This window comes from Motacilla alba, chromosome 10 (assembly GCF_015832195.1).
Source record: "Motacilla alba alba isolate MOTALB_02 chromosome 10, Motacilla_alba_V1.0_pri, whole genome shotgun sequence".
Taxonomy (NCBI): Eukaryota; Metazoa; Chordata; class Aves; order Passeriformes; family Motacillidae; genus Motacilla; species Motacilla alba.
The window spans coordinates 5670147-5689750 of NC_052025.1; the positions used below are offsets into that span (position 1 = coordinate 5670147).

General features: G+C 40.8%; 2 protein-coding genes across 2 annotated transcripts; one reads left to right on the forward strand and one right to left on the reverse strand.

Annotated features, from left to right (window-relative positions):
• Positions 1-598: 598 nt before the first annotated feature.
• Positions 599-7541, reverse strand: MPHOSPH10 (M-phase phosphoprotein 10). Its single transcript, XM_038147595.1, has 11 exons — positions 7364-7541; positions 6225-6879; positions 5300-5457; positions 4745-4916; positions 4332-4473; positions 3862-3929; positions 3014-3151; positions 2690-2800; positions 2344-2451; positions 1628-1858; positions 599-806 (listed from the first exon to the last, which is right to left on the reverse strand). The coding sequence occupies exons 1-11, from the start codon at positions 7456-7458 to the stop codon at positions 657-659; spliced, it is 2028 nt and encodes a 675-aa protein (XP_038003523.1). The 5' UTR covers positions 7459-7541; the 3' UTR covers positions 599-656.
• Positions 7542-9339: 1798 nt separating this feature from the next.
• On the forward strand, positions 9340-19338 carry MCEE (methylmalonyl-CoA epimerase). The gene is made up of 3 exons (XM_038147272.1): positions 9340-9567; positions 13207-13547; positions 15056-19338. The coding sequence occupies exons 1-3, from the start codon at positions 9408-9410 to the stop codon at positions 15206-15208; spliced, it is 654 nt and encodes a 217-aa protein (XP_038003200.1). The 5' UTR covers positions 9340-9407; the 3' UTR covers positions 15209-19338.
• The last annotated feature ends 266 nt before the right edge of the window (positions 19339-19604 follow it).

Consider the following 19604-nt stretch of genomic DNA (forward strand, 5'->3'; position numbering starts at 1 on the left):
CACCTAAGCATGAACAGCTTCTTCACTGTGCAGGGGACTGAGCGCTGGCTCAGGCTGCCCAGAGAGGTTGAGCTCTCTCACTGGAGCTATTCCACAACAATCCTGAGCCATGTGCTCTGGGATGACCCCGCTTGAGCAGGGAGATTGGACAAGATGACCCCGCTGAGGTACCTTCCAACCCAAACCATTCTTGGACTCAGTCTAAGTTAAAAATTTCCTAGCTCTGGGTTACCACAGGCTTAAAAATCTTTTGTGTCCTCCCTCTTTGCCAATCACAATTTCAGAATATAATCTCTATAATTTAAATGCCTGGATACATCCTAAGTTCTTCAATAAATGTAGTTCCTCCTGCTATAGATCCAGAGCTATTACAACAGCAGATACAAAGCTCTGGTCTACAGATTAAAGAGACTGTACAGTTACAGCACGTGTCAAGTATTTTACACCATTATGGATCTGCCCACACCAAGAATCTTTCTTTTTGGAATAAATCAGAGTTCCATGGTAGAAAATAGGAGTAAAATCTACAGAAAACTGTCCAAACATGACCTTAGAAGTTCACAAGGTATTTTAAAGATCAACACAGAATAAAACCTACTCAAATTCAGAAAAAAAATTTAATATATACAAGATGCAACATATAAAAAAAAGGTAAATTACAACTTCAGTTTATGAACAGATATTGCTTTCTCCTTTTTCTGTTTCTTCTTTAATTTGCTGGCATCTTTGATTTGCATTCTCACTTGATCTTGTAGCTGAGAAAAGAAGGCCTGGGATGATTTCAAGGCCTTGTCTTTACCTTCATCCTGTCATTGGACAAAACATTTGTTATAACCAAGGAATGTACAAACAGTACTATTGTATTACTTACTAGTTACTCAAACATAATGGTATTTCACTTAAAATAGATCTGGTAACTGATTTTCAAAGGATATTGTTCACCACATTTTATTCCACTCCCACTATCTAGAGAAATAAAGATTACATTCTCTTCCTAAGTAGCAATTAGCCTGACAGGTAAGAGCAGGCATCAAGAACAGATCCTTGCACGTCATGAACTACAACAGGATGTCTGTATTTTGTGTTCTACTTGCCTTCTGAAAAGGTAAGTACAAACGTCTGGAAGTAATGAAGTTATTTTTCCTATTAGTTTCTAATACTTCAAAATTTCAGAGATTTTTAGAGTTTTATTAAAAAGGCATCATAAGTGGTGCACGAGTTTACTGTTTTCTAGCATGCAAAACAGTATCAAGAGATTATGGAGAAGGCTTTACAAAAAGGATGAAGTTAAACAGGAACATTGTATTACAAAACAGTTTAAGTTACCCAAAGCTTATACAGAACATAGCAACCTCAATGTGCACTCCAGTAGTCCCACTTGATGAAGTGGAATGGCTTAAATGCAGGAAATAAAGAAAATATATTTGCAGAACATCACTTTGTGAACTTCAAAATAAACAGAAAAGCAGCACCTCACACAAAATCATTTCTGCCTGATGAACATGCTTTTGTAGAGTAATTGTATCATACAGCTTTTTCACATTTTTCCAACCTTATACTTGTAATTCTTTGGGATAAAGTTTCCTCTCTAGAGAAAAATTATCTGTAGTTGGGATTTTAGTCTTACCTTGAGCAGAGATGCTTTGCCTTCTTTGGTAAGCCTTTTTAGTTTTGCTGCAGCAGCTTTTTTGCTAAGTTTTGTGCCTTGTTCTGGGTTCATCTTTTCAAGAAGCTTTTGCCGTTTCTCCCTTTCCCTCCGCTTCATACGTTTACGGAGCTTTTTCCTTCTTAGTTCTCGTTTTTTGTCTGTGGGAGTCTTTTCTGCATCTGTTTTCACATCACCAGCTTTGTTCTTTTCCTAAATAGATCCGTAACAGTGCAAAAGACAAGACTCACTTCACAGAACTCAAATCTGTCTCAGCGTTTCCATTATTTCAAGTGACAGCTCAGGATAAGGCAAAGGCCAAAAACTGACAAAAACTGGGAAATGAGATTTGTACAACTGATCCAGGACATGCTAATTGCTCTGCTCTAGTGTTTAGCTTTCCCCCATATAAATGTTGGGACAAAATGACCATCACATCACAGTTAAGATCAAAACCAAAGCATAATATTATGGCCTACTGGAGCCAAATAAAATTTACTCTTTCCCCATTTAGGAAAAATAAAATCAAAAAACCCACCTCAGCCCTCAAAACCTCCCAACAACCACCAATGCTAAAATTCTAGGCCAAAAAAGTCCACAAGGTGAGGAACCACCCACCAGGATGGGAAGGGCAGACTTGCCACTGATCTGACAGACAGCACATCCTTCTCTAACCCCTTATGCCATTTTATACTTACCTTGATCTCCTCTGGTGCCAAGAGAGCAGCATCACTAACAGCAACTGGTGCTACTTCTTCCATGCTTATAGCTGGAAGGTTCGAAACGATTTTAACTTCTGGCACCGGCTAGAAATAAGGAGACACATTCAGGACTGAGCACAGCATCTCAGCAGCTGACAGACAACTGAAGATCACAAGTAGCTGGGTTTGTTTAGAGGCAATCACAGTGCATTTAACATGAAAGAAGAATGAGCTCAGGAAACACCCATGTTTACTTTGCTTTCCATTTCTGGAATATATTTTAAAGTATCCAGTTTAAAAAAAAGGGAGAAAGCCTTCAACTTTATGAAACTTATGCACTTACCGGTTTGGGTGTGAAGTGGAAGTTACAAAGTGCATCCAGCTTCTGGAAGAGTGAGTCCATCATTTCCTGAATTTCTTTGTGTTCAGGATTTTCTTCCTCTTCAGTCTTTTGCTGCATTAAAAACGCAATGTAACTGTAACACCATGCATAAGGCTACTTGACTTTAGCAAGACTGGTAACAACAGACCTCGCAATTCAGAGCCCTTTCACTGGTGAACACCCAGAGAAAGACTAAATTACTTCCACTTGGAAAGTGTATAAATGAACACACAAGAGTACACGGTGTGAACTTCAAACCCAAAGGAAAAGCATTGTTTTTGTTACCTGGTGAAGTTTCATGTATTCTTGCTCATAGATTTCAGCCAGACTCAGCTTACTCTTTTCATGATCCAAACTGATCCGCTTCTTGTACTCAAAAGCTTCCTCTTTGGGTTTTTCTTTTGGTACTACGTCATCCCATGCCTGAGAAAGTCATAAAGTAATGACCAAATGCAACTACAGCCAACTACCAGCTACATCTTATTTAGAACATTTTTCAGTTATTTATCTGGCACATTAACTAGTTTATGCATGTAGCTTCCCAGGACTCATCAAGTTTCACACTTTCTTTTAAAAAAAAAAGTAATAAATGTTAGAGCTGTACTTGTGTCCTTGGTTTTAGTGAATGAAGGCAACAACTATAAAAAGTTACAAGCTCTTCCCCATCTTTTTAAATTCCATGAACAGTAAGGCTCAACAAGCTGCGAGATACAAATTTTCTATTGCTGGCTTTGAACAATGCTTCTTTCAAGCTTTTAATTTTTTTGTTTATCTGGCTTTGGAGCAAAATGAAGCAAACAACTGAGTTTTGGTCAGTGTCAGAATGCTCCGAGCACTAGTTATGGTAACACTTACAGGCTGGCTTTATATTCCACATAAACTCCTTATGGTTTTATCTGCACCCAGTCTGTTTTGAAGTGCACTAAAATGTGGTGTATAACACAGATATAAAAATAGTGCTCCTTAGAAATCTAAGGACACATTCATCAAGACAAAAGAATAAAACAACCAGTTGCAGAAAGTAAGATAATTCTACACCTAACATTGGAAATGCTTCCAACTCATCCTTGGAATGTGCCCTGTGAATCAAGGCTATGAACAATGTAAGGAGGAACAGGTAAGATAATATTAACCTCATCCAATATTCTCTGTTTAATGAGATCTTCAAGCTGAAAAGTAGTTTCTTCTGTGATCACAGGTGCTGAAAGGAAAAGGCAAAGAATTTTAAGATTAATGTTTCTCTAGCAAGAAATGGGTCTTGTTCTATAAACTACAGAAAAAGAAGGCAAAGCTTTCACAAAAATGTAGCAATTGAAGGTGAAGTAAGTAAATATAAAAGGAAGTCATATGATGCAAGGCTGATAAATTTTTAGGTCTGCTAACAAAGTCATGAACTTTCAGGTAAATTAAAAACTAACAAAAAAATTTTACAATTTCCTGACGTTTCCACTGTGAAAATGCAGTGTGAAACAACCTCAAAATCACATCGAGAAGCTTCACCTGGCGTCCACTTGAGTCACAGGTGTTTTCAGCAAGGTCAAAAGGGCAGAACACCCAAATGGTCTGCAACATGCTGTGAGCAAAGCCCTGTCCCTCTCCTTACCCATTCGCACTGCATGGTCAAAGAGCACTGTTTCTTCCAAAAGGCTGTTCTCAGGGCGTTTCTGCCCAGTCACTTCTCCTTTAAGCTGCCAAGGTTTCTCCTCTAACAATGCTTCTTCCAAGCTTTTTATTTTTTTGCTCATCTGAAAAACACAATTTCCTAGGAAGTTTAAAACAGAGCTCACTCATAAAATTACAGCAAAAAATTAGTATTTGTTTCAGGTACATGAGGAAATATATGACTGGAGATGTATGTATGTAGATAAACCCCATGTCTTCCTTAAATTCTAAATACCCTCTTTGTATCTGCTGGACTCTGAACAAATGAAACAACCAGTACAAAAAACATTATTTTGCCCCGTATTAGCCAAATAAAATATGAACAAAACCCAAAGAAAACCAAACCAAAATTACCTTTTCCTGTCTCTTCTCAAATGATGACTTTATTTCACTGGGACTGATGTCCTTCTCTAACTGCGCTTCAGTTACATCTTCTGTTTCACTGTCATCTGGCAAACTGAAAGTTACTTTTTTAGAAGCTTCTTTACTTCTCATGTGCTCCACCATTTCATCCATATCCTCAAACCTGTAACAATAACATTTAATATAAAATCAAAGTTGAGAAGCTTTTATAATTTTTCACGTGAAGATATTTCAGCCCTTAGATATTTACCTGTTACAAGTAACTTACAGTTTACAACAGGTCTCAAGGATCCCCCTGAAGGCAGAGGACACTAGGGCAACTTCTGGATAGTAAGAATAACTCTGAACAACTCTTAAATGCTTTATTCAAATAAAGATCAAGGGACAATATTTTAAAAATATAAACACGGTGACAACTCAAACCATGAACATACAACAGTTAACTGAGAATGGCAAACTATGACCAGAGTGAGCGTGGCATTCTCAGTATTTTCTGCTTTACTTTAGTGTAAAATTATGAGCACATTTTACCTGCATTTTACTTACTCAGACATACTTTCTTCATTTTGCTCTTCAATGGCACTGTCTGGTTCCTCCTCCTGATCCTCTTCAGCATCATTAGCTACTAAACCATCATCACCATCATCATCATCAACTGGATCAAAGAAATCTTTGTATGTCATATCTCTAGAACTTTTAATTGGCTGAAAAGGTGAGAGGGAAAGAAAAAAACCAAACAACAAACCACAGCTGTTAAGACTGACAGAAATCAAAGGGTATCCTGTCTTTTAAAGCCTTTAGTGCCTGGGGAACAGCACTACTTGTGCCACAGTAATTCAGGGCAGTGATGCATTAACCTGTGGTAGGGCGTCATAGTAAAACTGATTTCTTTTCCTGGTGTTTACAATTCTCTACCACTTACACATGCAGAAGTCAAGGAGCTGTAGATTTTGCCAAATACGTGTTGGAATGCATGCTAATTCCCTGGGTATATTTCTTACTTGCTAGTGAGAATGTCTGGTAATATTAAATAATAAAATACTTATTTTTTAATCAATTACTCATCAATTTAAGTTGTATCAGAGTTACAAGGCCACATCCCTGGAAAAAGCCCTTTGCTCTGCACCAGCCATCTCAGTGATCTCTAATTGCTAGATGCTGAGTGACAAATCTTTTTCATTTGCTGGGTCACCTAGTCTGCAATTCTTCAAGGTCCCTGATTTCCCTTGGGTATTATCTCTCCTTTATTTCTGTAAAAGCCCATGGCCCAGGTAAGGAGAGACTGGACTAGCAGGATGCTACGTCCTTCTGCACCAGGGAACTTTCTTACCAGATATTAATTGTTAAAGTAAAGCTTCAGAAGTAATCATTAGTCACCTAAACAAATGTAACTTGGCAGCTTCTACACAGAGTTAAACACTTTATGGTCATCCTAACAGATACCAGATTTTGATTTAAAGGAAAAACTTACTTTGACTTTAGCTTCTTCAGAGTCTTCTTCATCGTCTGAGATAATGTCTTCAAAATAATTAATTTCATCATCTTCTTCTTCTTCTTCCTTGTCTTCCTTCTCTGCGTGTTCTAAAAAAGCTTCCATCTCAGCTAGCTTGAAAAACTTGTCATCCACTATAGATTTTCTTCCCTTCTTTCTCAGTGTGGTTTCCTTGGCTGTTTTAGCTTGTTGCTCCAGTGCTTCAATATCAAAGTCAATATCAGAATCCTCATCACTGTCTTTCTGCATAATGCTTTCTCTGAGTTTACTCTGCTTTTCTTTAGCTTTAGTTTTATCTTTCTCTTTTGTATTAACATTCACCTCCTCAGTTTCTGCTTCCATTATGTTGTCTTCCAACTCCTTGTCACTGCTGGCCTCTGCATCAGAGCCATCCTCTTCCTGGTCTGAGAGAAGGCAAAGATCTTCATCCTCGGCATCCCTCGCAATGGATTTCTTGAAGAAATTGAGAACTGCATTGTTCTGGAGCTCTAGTTGCTGCCAAATCTGTTCTTCATCAAAATTTTCTATCACCAGCTCTTTTAGAGGGCCCCCACGAACTATGTTACTTCCTTTATTCAAATCGTAGAGAGTCTTTGTCATTGCTCTGAAGTCGGCAGCCAGTCCATCCTGCACACTGAGAGCAGAAAAATAAAAGAGCTTAGCGCCTTCCATGAAGCCAATCTCACGGTCACGCTGCTGCTCTTGTACCTGCCTTGGTTCTCTGTGCTGCAGAACAGCACCTTTCAACAGCTACTGCTGCGGCTTAACTTTGCACACAGCGCTTGGATACTGCTACTACCCAGCCATAGGAAAAACCCACACAGTTCTTAATCCTTTCAGCTTTATTACATTTCGTGTGTGAAGCAGCACCTGGACAGAAAATTCCAGCTTTCTACAGCTGCATCTCACAATATGTTGCTCTTATTTAAGCACTCCAGACATTTTGTGGAAGTAAACAGTACAGCACTAAACACCTCAATCGTCCAAGAGCCAGGCCCAGGTGGCAGAGAGGTCACTGCGCTTCTCCACCGCCTCACTCCTCGTCTTTTACACCTGGCTAGTCTCTTCCAAGTTTTTCTCTACGGCTACCAATGCCTCCCCCCGCCGCCCCGCGGTACCTGAGGAAGCACTCGGGGCGCGCCGCCGCCGCTCCCGCCACCCTGAGGCACGTCTGGATGCCCTGGAGCCCCGGGAGCACCGGCACGGCCGCCATCGCCCCGCGCACACGTGGGACCCCGGCACCGCCTCCGCCGTGCGCTCGCCGCTCCGGCCCGGGCGGCTCCCGCGGCCGCCGCCAAGGTTCCGCACACAGTGGTTCCGCCCGCGGAGTTCCGCCCCACCCCGCTTCCCCACCCGGGCCATTCCCGCCTCCCGAGCCGCGGCGTTCCCGCCTCCGGAACCACAGCACCCCCGCCTCCTGGCTCAGCCCTCTGCCAGTCGCGCATTGTTCACCCAGAACCCCCAATAGGGTATGGCAGTCATGCCCTATGGCTTCCGCTTCCCGCCCTGGGACTAGTGCCGTGTTGCTGTAGAGTGGGATGTGCATCAGCACTGGGAAACCTGCTCCAAATATAGTGAAGCTATAGTCATCTTACCTCACAGTTTTGAATCTCTGACCTAAATACAAGGGCTATTTTGGAACGGCATATTTCCAACTTATTTTCTGGGCAAAGGACCCGATCTCACCTGGTGTCTACAAGTTCAGGCTAATGAGGCACCCACACCCCCCTTCACCATCCGCACAGCATTGCCCAGTGCTCTTCAACTCCCCTTTTACATCATGTGGTTTTCTTAAAGGTTATTTTATACAGTCAAGCCCTACACCCATAGACCCTTGTCTTTTCAGCCACCCACACAGCCCTTCTGCAACTTGATCCAAAACTGTGACAAATCTTTTAACTTCTATACTGCTCCTGTCTCTGCTGCTTTCATATTTCCTTCCTACCTACCAACAAATGAAGTTTTTCAGTGCAGGTAAAAGAATGCCTTGCGATGCCACTTCTGTGTTCCCTCACTGTCACTTTGCACACTCCAAAAACCATGGTGTGGAGTAGGGCCCAGCCAGCAGAGCTGTGTCTTTGACCTGTACCTGCAGTTCTCTGAACATCAGAAATGCACCTGACACACAACCTGGGCTGGAAATCGAAAGTGTCATATATTGGGACTTTCAAATATCCATTTTGACCACTGATTTTGATCTGCACTTTTAACTAATCACATAAAATCAGATTTGAAGGGGCACAACCTGTTTATCTATTTTGGCTATATCTCAGCAACTCGCAGTGTGCCATGCCTGACACGTCAGGAGCTCAGCATCAGCAGACAGCCTGCTCGCTTGTCCTCAGTCTCTCTGGCACAATGCCTCATGGCATCCCGGTCTGTATCAGGAATACTGTGGCCAGCAGGCCAGGGAAGTGATTTCCCCCCTGTATTCTGCATTGGTAAAGCCAACCTTGAGTTCTGGGCCCCTCCATTCAGGAGGGACATTGAGGCGCTGGAGCAAGTCCAGAGAACGGTAACAGAGCTGGAGAAGTAACTGGAGCACAAGCTGGATGAGGAGCGGGTGAGGGAGCTGGGGGCTTCAGCCTGGAGAAGAGGAGGCTTGGGGTGACCTCACTGCCCTCTAGGACTCCCTACACCAGGTGTAACACCCTCCTGGTGTCACTTGGCCTGGTGACAGGACAGGAGGACATGGTCTCAAGCTGCACCAGGGGACATTTAGGTTGGACATCAGAAGCAATTTTTTCTCAGGAAGGGTGATTAGACACTTGAATGAATGAGCTGCCTAGGGAGGTGGTGGAGTTACTGTTCCTGGAGGCGTTTAAGGGAAGTCTGGATGTGGCACTGAGAGCCCTGGTTTAGTTGACAAGGTCGTGTTCAGTCGCAGTTTAGACTCGATGATCTCAGAGGTCTTTTCCACCCTAACTGATTCTGTAGGATTTGCTCAGAAAACTTCCTCGGCAAATACATCTTTATACCGCAGGCCTCTTTCGCATGGTATCTCACAGATCTGTGCAGTGCTCAGAGCGGCCCCCGGGCGGGCACGGCCCCTGTGAGGGCACGGCCCCCGGGCGGGCACGGCCCCCGGGCGGGCACGGCCCCTGTGAGGGCACGGCCCCCGGGCGGGCACGGCCGCCTCCGCGCGGCGCGGCTGCCGCTCCAATGGCGCGTTGTGCAGCGGGCACGGCCCCTCGCGGTGTCACGCCGCTGTCCGCACGCCGCGCTGGCGCCGGGCCCGCAGGGAGGGGTGCCGGGGAGGGCGGCGCTGCCCGCGGCCGATCGGGCGGTGAGATGGCGGCGGTGCTGCGGCGCGGAGCGGCCGGTAACGCGGGGCGGTGGCGAGAGGGGCGGAGGGAAGCGCGGCGGGAGCGCGGGCGGCGGTGGCGGGGCCGGCGCGGGGCGGCCGCGGGCCTCGGTACGCGCTCCGGCCTGGCGGATCTCCCCGGGAGAGCCTCGCAGGCCGAACGAAATTGCCGCTTCTGTAAATAAAAATAAGTTCTCCCGATCCAACTGACGGGCACTTTAACAGCTGACATAGCTCGTATAGGATAAACTTACAGAGCAAACGCCAAACTTAAGGTGCAAAGAGGAGCTTGTTTTTTTGAAGTGTGGTTTGGAGGTAAAATTCAAAATAATTTCCTGTTCATGATAATAACCTCACTCTGGTAGGGTGGGTTAAAGTCACATTACCTAAACGACACCATTTTATTTGGTAGCCACAGACCAGCAGAAAAGTGAATGATTGTGGCCAGTGATCAATCAGTTGGATACTGGGAGTGAAAACACCTTTTATGACTGCACTTTGAAGGAGGCAACAAGAGTCACAGCACACTGAGACTCAGCTTCCTTGAGCTGTGGAGCCCATTTGATTCCCCAAAGCCCCATCCAGCGCAGAGCAGAGCAGTGCTATGAGCCCAGTTGGCTTCCAGAGTTCCCAAAATGCTCACACCACCTTGAAATTGCTGGAATTTAAGAATGACCACACTATGCCCTTTCTTCATTTGGTCCAGAGAGTGACCACACAGCCCCTGTGTGCTAGATTCCCCATGGTAACAGCATCCTCTCCATGCTTTGGGAGTTCACCTCCACCTGAAAACAGTGACAATAAAGCAGTGCCCAATTCCAAGGTTCTAACTGCAGCCCACTGTTGTAAAACCTTCCCATAGAGAACGAGACCGAGTCCAGTTGGATTTGGCTCGTGTTTGATTCCTTAGTGTCCTTGATTAAGTCAATGAACACTGCTCCACATTAGAAGCAACAAACAAGCCTATGAATAAACATTTGAAGGGTGAGGATCTCAGTTTATGGGGTACTTCAGATTTGGTACTTCATAATCTGCTCAGTTAAAGAACGTAACCCTTACTTGGTACAATTGTATATTTAAACTCTGATATGCATACTACAGGTAGATCAGTCAATCATCAATAGAATGACCCCCCAAATAGATCAATTAAAAAATATTCTTCAAATGAATCTGAAGAAGGTTATATACTATAGAACTAGTATTAGATGTATATATAAAGGCAAGTTTTTCTTTCCTGGAAACGTGGAAGCGATGGGGTTTCAATCTGAAGTTTGCTGAAAAGCTTTCTTTTTCACTGCAGGGCCATTTTTTGATTATTGGGTTAGAAGATGATTAAAATTTTAAGTAATCTATATAGTTACTAATCTAGATAATGCAAGAAAAACACAAATGGTTTTTGTTTAATCTCAGTCAATTCAATTATGGATTTAAAATTAATACTCTGTATGCATCTGACTAGAGCTAGGATAAATTCACAAGACTTCATAGCATAAATGCTTATATGATTGAGCATTTAAGTATCTTTGACTTTACAAGAATCCTAGGAATATACTTCACTTTTTCAGTCTATTGCCTTCCCAGGAAACAGCACAAGAAATCAAATATTTCTGGGGAAGAACCCAAAAGAAAGAACATTTTATATTATTTTTCTAGTGCTTCACAAATAGCTGAGTAACAAACAGTCTGTGTCTTTGACAATTAATTTGAAATAGAAAAAAACCCAAATTAAATTACAGTAACTGTGTGGTCATATGTCCTGTGTGAGGTGCAGCAAGAACTATAGATGTCAGATGTAAAAGAATGGGAAAATCCTTGCCTTTCCATTAGTAAAGACTTCTTGAAGAAAAGATCTACATTAGTAGTATTTCTGTTGAACTGTAGCCTGTTAATATTTGGATGAAAGAATAAGACAGTAAAAGGCTCTGGAAAACATAATAAATTATATAGTAAGGGATCCTTCTCTTTCAAAGGATTTTTCTTACTTAGAGAATGCCTTCCTTCTCATGGAAAAACATCTCTTGCTTCAGCAAGAATTGAATAATGTCTTAAGAAATTACAGTACAAAACGGAGCTACTTCAGTAGAAGCTTAGGTGGGCAGGAAAGACTGTGTAGCAGATATTGGGGGGGTTGTTACTTTTTGAAACACATTTATTTACTCTGGTTAACTGTCAAACTCTGTACTAGTTAATTAGTCACGCCTTTAATCATGCCACCTAGCTCCTGCATGTTTGTACCTCGTGCATTTTAGGCATTGCACGGTGCTGCTCCCTCACAGAATTACTTGGTTCACCCTGATTCAGCTGCATTGACATGGCAAGTGTTTCTACAAAATAGTTTCTGCACAGACATTTGAAAAACAAGAATTTCTTTTTTGTGTGGAAATTTTGAAGGGATTTTTTTCACATGTAAGAAGTGGAAAAGCAGTTGCTGTCCTATACCAGTATGATAGCCTAAAGGTACCAAGTGAAAGAATTGTCCAGAAATGGCTGTGATGAAGGAGATGACAGGATGGACTGTGTGGAAGCCTGGCAAGAAATACTGCAGGGCAGTTACCTGCAGCACTGGACAAGTTTCTGGAAATACTTAATGTAGGATCTTGATTTAGTATCATCAAAAGATTGTGAATAGACTTACTTTTGTGACACTGAGTCCTTGCTAATATGCACATTGCATGTTGTAATTGTAAATGTCAAACACATGCAAACATTTCTTCCTCCATCACAGCACCATGCTCAGAAAGACTTAGGTTTAAGGATTCATCAGTTTTTGAAGAAAAAATAACTGGTAGAACGTGGAATTCCTGTAGAATGGCAGTTCTCAGTTTCATACTGTGAAACAAAGCTGGTTTAATTAATTACAGTTATTACTGACCTGACAGAGCACCAAGAGCCCAGCCAGGATATCTATCCTCAGTGTGTTGCAAAGCATCCAGAATCTCAGTGCATCATTGGCACAATTTCTTAGCAAAATAGCACATTTGACTTTAAAGCAAAGAATGCCTCAAAGACTCCCAGAATGCTAAGATGCCTCTAGCTTGGCCTTGAGGCATTGGGAGCTCTGACTTGACCTAAAGCAAACTGGCATGGAATTAAAATATGGCTCTTATGAATATGTCCTTTAATCTAATTCTAATTTTGGTTCTAGAAACAACTGATACTATCACAATTTCTCCCCACCCCCAACACCTCTAGATTCTAGTACTGACAGATTAATTTTTAAGGTAATTAATTTGTAAGTATCCTCATTTCATATCTTTCTTTTTGTGATCTTTTTGTTTGCTTGCTATAATTCTGAGATGTATAGGCATATCCTTATTTCTCTATTTCATAAGAAGCTCTGAAAATAAAAGTCACTTTTAAACACGTTATACAGTTGGCCTTTACAATTGGTCCTATTTTCCTCTTTTCAATAGGCATACGTGAGGATTTGCACCAAATTTGAGTCTGCTTTGGGTTTTTATTTATTATTCTTTTAATACTTACAAATACTTACTTAGTCTGAGAACAGAGTAACTGTTTCCTTGCTCTCAGTCTGCCCTGAGCATTGCACAAGGGTGTGCCAATGTCTTGGCAGCTCTTCAGGTCTTTAGAGGGGAAAGAGCAGGCACTGAGACTTTCTCAAAAGCATCGTGTCAGTGCTGTTCACTTTTTTTTCAGGGCTCCTTAGCAGATTGCAGACTTCTGCTCCCACAGTACAAACTCTATCATCATCAAAGTCCTTCTCACAAAACATTCCAAGCTGTTTGTGGAAACTGGGCCGACTTAATCACGTGGCAATTGCAGTGCCTGATTTGGAGAAAGCTCAGTCCTTGTATAAAAATGTGTTAGGAGCCCAGGTGAGTGAGACTGTTGCTCTTCCTGAACATGGTGTCTACACTGTTTTTGTGGAGCTGGGAAACACCAAGCTGGAACTTCTACATCCTTTAGGAGAGAAAAGTCCCATTGCAAGCTTCCTGCAAAAAAACAAGACTGGAGGAATGCATCATATCTGCATCGAGGTATTTTAACAAATTATTTCTTGTAATAAGATAGATACATTCCAGTATGCATGATTTGATAGGTTTGACCTGTGTTAAGAACTAACATATAAGGCTGTCATATTTCTTCTCTCTTATACAAAGGAAAATTTAGACAGATGTTTTGGTAGGCAACTTGTTTCAAAAAAAAAGTAAATATTTTAAGAAGAAATTAAATTATTCCTGAGCAGTTACAATTTAATACCTGCAGTGAAAACCATGCTGGACACAGCAGAGTAAGAGAGCAATTCAAGTCTGGTACTCCTCTGCCATGGATGCACCCAAAGGCTTTCCACTGTTTACTGTCACTCATCCCTGGGGATGCAGGAATTCATTCCAGCTGAGCCCAGGCTCAGCTCCTCTTCAGGCCATCTCTGCAGGACAGGAGCAGCAGCTGCTGTGGCTTTTCTGCTCAGGGGAAGAATCTGGAGGGGGCCATGGCACATGTGGCCTTTCTAGTTTAGATAATTTGACAGTCATTCCTTACTGTTTTTCAGACTGGTAGTTGTGTGTAGGAAGAACTGTAGTGAGTTCAGGATATTCATGATCAAAACTACTGCAAATGGGTAGGAATTAGGTGATGTCTGTTCCTCTGAATTAAAACTAGAAATTTCCTTCTTCCCTACCATAGCACTGGGAGAAGAGTTTATTCACTAAATTATGTCCAGATACCTCAGTCTTGAAAAATAGCAGTGATATTATTTTAATTCTAAGTCTTTATTGATTGACCATTGAGTTTTCTAAACTGAGTGCTAATATTATTGTTTCAAAAAATGAATGCATTTAAGTTTCAGGAAAATTAAAATTTCATTAGATGACATGACATAAGAACTTCAGATCACAGCATACAGTATAGGCATATTTTTGTTAATTACATATTTCTGTAGGAAACTGTACTGAAATACTGCATTAATGGCTGTTATAGTAAAGTTCAATACAAGACCACATTGGATATATTTCAGATTATTCCAAGCTTTTTTGCTTAGGAAACTTAATGAACCTTAACCTACTCAGAAGGAGAATACATAAATCTAGAAGGGACTTTTACTTTCTGCCCACTGCCCTCCCTTTTTCACCATTTAATGAGTCAGTGCTCTGTCATCACTTATAAAGAGAGGTATTTTTCTTTAGTTATTGAGAGCAGAAAGTAATGCAGAATTTAGATTATATATGGAGTCCTTATAAAGTAACAACAAAAAAAATCAATGGTCTTTGTGCATGAGTGATTTTGGTTTATTAATTTCTTAAATATTGCACAATCCATTTAAATGGTACTTTATAAAATCTTCAAACAACAAATGCACACTCCTGTAGTATTTTTATTTTTAATACTAGATGTTTTAAAATTGTTTACAACTTAATTTATTTTCAAAATTACATTAGAACTTAGAAATAACATTTCAGTAAGGAATTGTTATTGCTCCTAAATGTAAAATCTGCATAATGCAGTGCAATATGTTAATTTGTGTGAACTGTATCTTTTTTAAAAGGTTGATGACATAAAAGCAGCTATGACAGAACTGAAGAAGAAAAAGATACGAATATTGAGTGAAGAGCCAAAAATAGGTGCACATGGCAAACCTGTGATTTTTCTTCACCCTAAAGATTGCCATGGAGTCCTTGTGGAACTTGAGCAAGCTTGAGCTGCAATATTCATAAATTAAACAATAGAAGAGTTGTGAAGTTCCTGAGCTGGTGTTGGGAATATTGATGTGCTATTCAGTCTTGACAAGTCCATTGAAGTTCCCATGGATGAAGTACAGCTTTTGGGTACTGAAATAGTGCTACAGATTTAGGGGCTGTCTTTGCTGTTGTTGTTGTTGATTTAATTTTCAGAATCAATATGTTGGCATTTCTTGGATTCTCTGTGATTCTAAACAAAAAATACATGAGCTAAGTTACGTATGTACTATAGTTATTTATCTTTTGTTGCCTGTTTGCAGCGAGATTTTACCTCTGTAGCCACAGAAACTGTACAGTTTCTAGGTCAAGCTGCATTATTTTGCTCTACATTTCAGAGCAGAGACCACTTCCCAGTGACAACAACGTAGCTTAGACATTTTCTTTAGAAATAAAGGAAAACAAATACTGTGTTTTCTCTTTTTACCATTCACCATCTGTGCTTCACACTGATTGATTGGTTCATGCAATAAAAACCCATATATTATTGTATGGATGTCTGCAATCAGTAAATAAGTTTTTCTTGGCACAACAATTACTGCCAAGGAAGTTACCATGCATAAATCATCATTTAGTTGTTTTATGAACCTTGTGGATATGCAGACAATGCAAGAAGAGAACCTGAAAATGACTTGCCTGGCATATATATCATATTGTAATGCAGTTGTGACATTTTAGTGTTTTCATTTTTTGAGTTTTTAAAGTTTTTTTTCCCCAAGCTTTCTCCGTAGAAGGACATCTTGAAGAGACATGAACAAGCAGCAATAAACCTTTTCACTTTACAAATAAGGTTTTCCTGTGCAGAAGCACTTACAAAATCAGTGGCAAAGACACTCCACCTAAGTCTTGCTTCTGTACCCAGTTGTTAGCATTAAAGACCACGCCAGTATGCTGATGTCACAGGCTGCAGGCACTTTTGTTAACTTATTTCTGAACCGACTTCACTTTATTGGTGTATATTACTCAAGCAGTCTTTCCCTGATGCTTTCTTTTATAGGTTTGATGTTTCAGCTGTAGAAAAAGAAGACTTACTATTTCTTTAGTCTTCTCAAGCCTTAAAAAGTCATACTTTCCTAGCTTAACTACAATCCAAGTTTTAAGTTTTCCTACATCTCTGCATATGCAGTCAGAACCTTCAGCTTGATATGAAGAATATTTTAGTCTACAACTTTTTACTTAATGGAATTATTTGCGATGTATGTCATGCTTGCAACAACAAAATACAAATATAATGTTGACCTGAGATTTAAACATGTTTTTAAAGACATTGATACTGCCTCATGAATTCTACTTCTGAAAAAAATCTCTACAAAGCCACAATTTTTTTTAAAAGATAGTTTTGTACTTAAAATAAATACTCCTTCTGTCATATTTTAAGAAAAACACAGCCTTCCACAGGTTCCTACATTTCATCAAATCACTTTTTAGAGGATAGTTTGTGATCTAAATTCTAAACTGCTTAAATTTAGAAATCCTAACACTTATGATAGAAATGCAGAATGATTTAATACTCCTAAAATATGATTCAGCCATTCTAGGAGACATTCTATGAGCAAAGCTGCTTTTGTCTTTCTGTCAAAGACAAGGAGGTACCTTTTCTGCAAAGCCAGCACAGGAATGCCAATACTAAAAGCCTCACTGGTTAAGATAATTGAACAGAAGTCTTTAAACCAAATACCCTTAGTTTGGTGCAACAGAAAGAGTCCTCCCATGGTACACTCTCTATTTCTTTGTCCTGTCTGAAGGAGTTGGACTTCCGTGCAGGATACCTATCAACAGAGTAAGTAGTTTGAGGCAGTGTCACAGCATATATCACGGTTGAGACAGCCACAATACACAGAGCATCCCCATACAATTTCAGCAGGCTTTAAGCATTTACCCATGCACAATAACACCACACCTCATCAGAAGGCTGCAGGAGCCTGCCCATGCAGAGCACCAGCATATCACTACAGAAAGCTACAAGCATCTGCCCTTTTTGTTCTTCAGCCCAACCTTTTATCCCTCTCATGTTCATGCAGTGCCCCTGTGTGCCCTCTGTTCCCTTTGGTGGTTGGTCAGCACACCTGGGCACTCCCTGGCTCATTGCTGTCAGTGCTGCTCACCTGCTTTTCACAGCTGTGCCCGCTGGGGATGAGGCTGGGCCACAGCCCCACTCCCAATTACCACAAACTGTGTGCCTACAAGATAGTGCTAGAGAGCAGAGATTTTTTTAGTAAACTTGCTCCACATGATGATTGTGCTCCCTATCTTATTGGCAAAAAGAGGCATGTATTACTTTTTAGCTAGTAACCAGCAATTTTACTGATTGACTGACTGACTGACTGACTGACGTGGAGTTGCCCAGTTCTAAGTCAGCTGATGCATTTTGTTCCTTGTGTCTAAGTTGGGCTCCTATCTCACAGTTCATAACCTTTTTTCTGACTACTCCGAGGGTAGAAGTCAAGAAAATGTCAACACACACACACACACTCACACACACACACACATACGACCCCAGCCCTGCAAAAGAGAGTTTAGGTCTGCAAATTAGAAAGTACACAAAACTGGATCATGTTCTTACAAGCTCTTAAAATCTGATGGGATCAGACCCCCTTTACTTGTCTGGGTGTGTGCTACAGGACAGGAGAATTTCCCCCTCTGGAGCTACACACTTAGAGAATAGCCAAGGGAGCTAGACAGCTACAGGATCTGAAGACAGCTACAACAGAGAAGTTCCCTGTTCATAAACTTAACGTCCTTAGACTTCAGTAGGAACAGAATCATCCCCTATCAACTGTGTAATCCTTCACCTTAAGGCAGGCAGCCTTCACAAGTTGTTGTTCTGATTTACCAAGGGGTTGGGACAGGGCTTACGTACGTGGGCCTAACCCTTTGTCACTGGGAGTGACACCCAGAAAAACAGTGGAAGTTCAGAGATGGAAACTGGGGAATGAGAGAACTGTGACTTGCTCCTTTCAGTGGAGGGACATTTAACAATACACCCCTGTTGCACCATTATACAACTTCTGGGAAGAACAGTGATTCAAGTAACTGGAGCCTGATTATCTTTGAAGGGAATTAGGCTCTTTTTTGTTTTTTGTCTGTTTGGTGGATTTTTTAAAACAGCAAAACCTTCTTCTCTGATAATGTCAAGCTTCTCAGAAGATGGAGTGTTAGTATTTTGCCGGTAAATTTTCTCACGCTTGTGCCATTTGTCAAGTGTGAATTCCCAGTTCCAATCTCTCCATGTGCCTTTTTTCTCCTCTGAGCTGAAGCATGTTCCCATTTTATGCTGCCTAAGGCAGACAAGACACATTTTTGTGGACTCCGTCAACATTACTCAGGCAGCTAAAGAGCTCATAATTAAATGATGCAAAGTATCTTTTTTTACTTCCTCTCTGCAGCCCTCAAGTCACTCCTAGGTGGGAGGAGGTGAACAGGCTGCAGAATGAATCCCATTCCTTATGATGAGACAAAACTAGAAGCAAACTTAAAAAGCTGAGAAAAGAACTAACTGCATGGTTTTTAAAGCTAACCTTACCGTTTTGCAGTTCTGCAAAAACTCTGTTCCTGTCATGCTTCTCTGCAATTAATGCCCCTGAATTTCATTCTGAATTCTGCAGCTTTCATTATTACCATATCAACCTGAAGTCTCATAGAAAGACCATGAAACATGGAGGTGTTTTCATTATCTGGTTGAGGTACTTACAGTAGGGGTGTATGAAGAATGCTATCCTTGGCACTTCATTTGATTCTGTCCTTAGAAGGAATTCTTCCTGTAGATGGATTCTTCCTGATGTGATTTGGGTTTGTTGGACATAAGAACCTTAACTAAGAGAAAAACTCAGAATTATTTGTTTCAATATCAGTTCTTTTACCAAAGCCATGTTGGCCAAACTGAGGCTGTTAAACAGAATAAGATCATCAAGTTCAATTAGTTAATTATTATGAAAATGGAAACTAACAACAATGTATAAATTAATCAACCTAGAGGTGACATTTTTCAATGGAAGACCTCAACCACTTAGGAACGCACAATCTGTCCCCTTTTGACAAGCATTTTCAAAGCACTTTGAACAAATTATGAAATAAATATTTATCTTATTGTGAAGGAGGGATGTTTGTGTCTTGTATAATCCTTAAATATGTATAAAATTATGTCAACTGTCAATTTTAATGTTCATTTACACTGTCTTGTATATTGTCAAAAAGCATTGCTAACTGCAAAGTTCACAGCATAGACTCACAAATGAGGAAGAGTTCTCTGATACATTTTAAAGTAATGATACATTTTGAAGCACTTAATGACTTTTCTAGGTCTAATCTAAAGTGGCCTTTCAACTGTTACTGCTAACACAAAAATAGTAAAGAGGTACT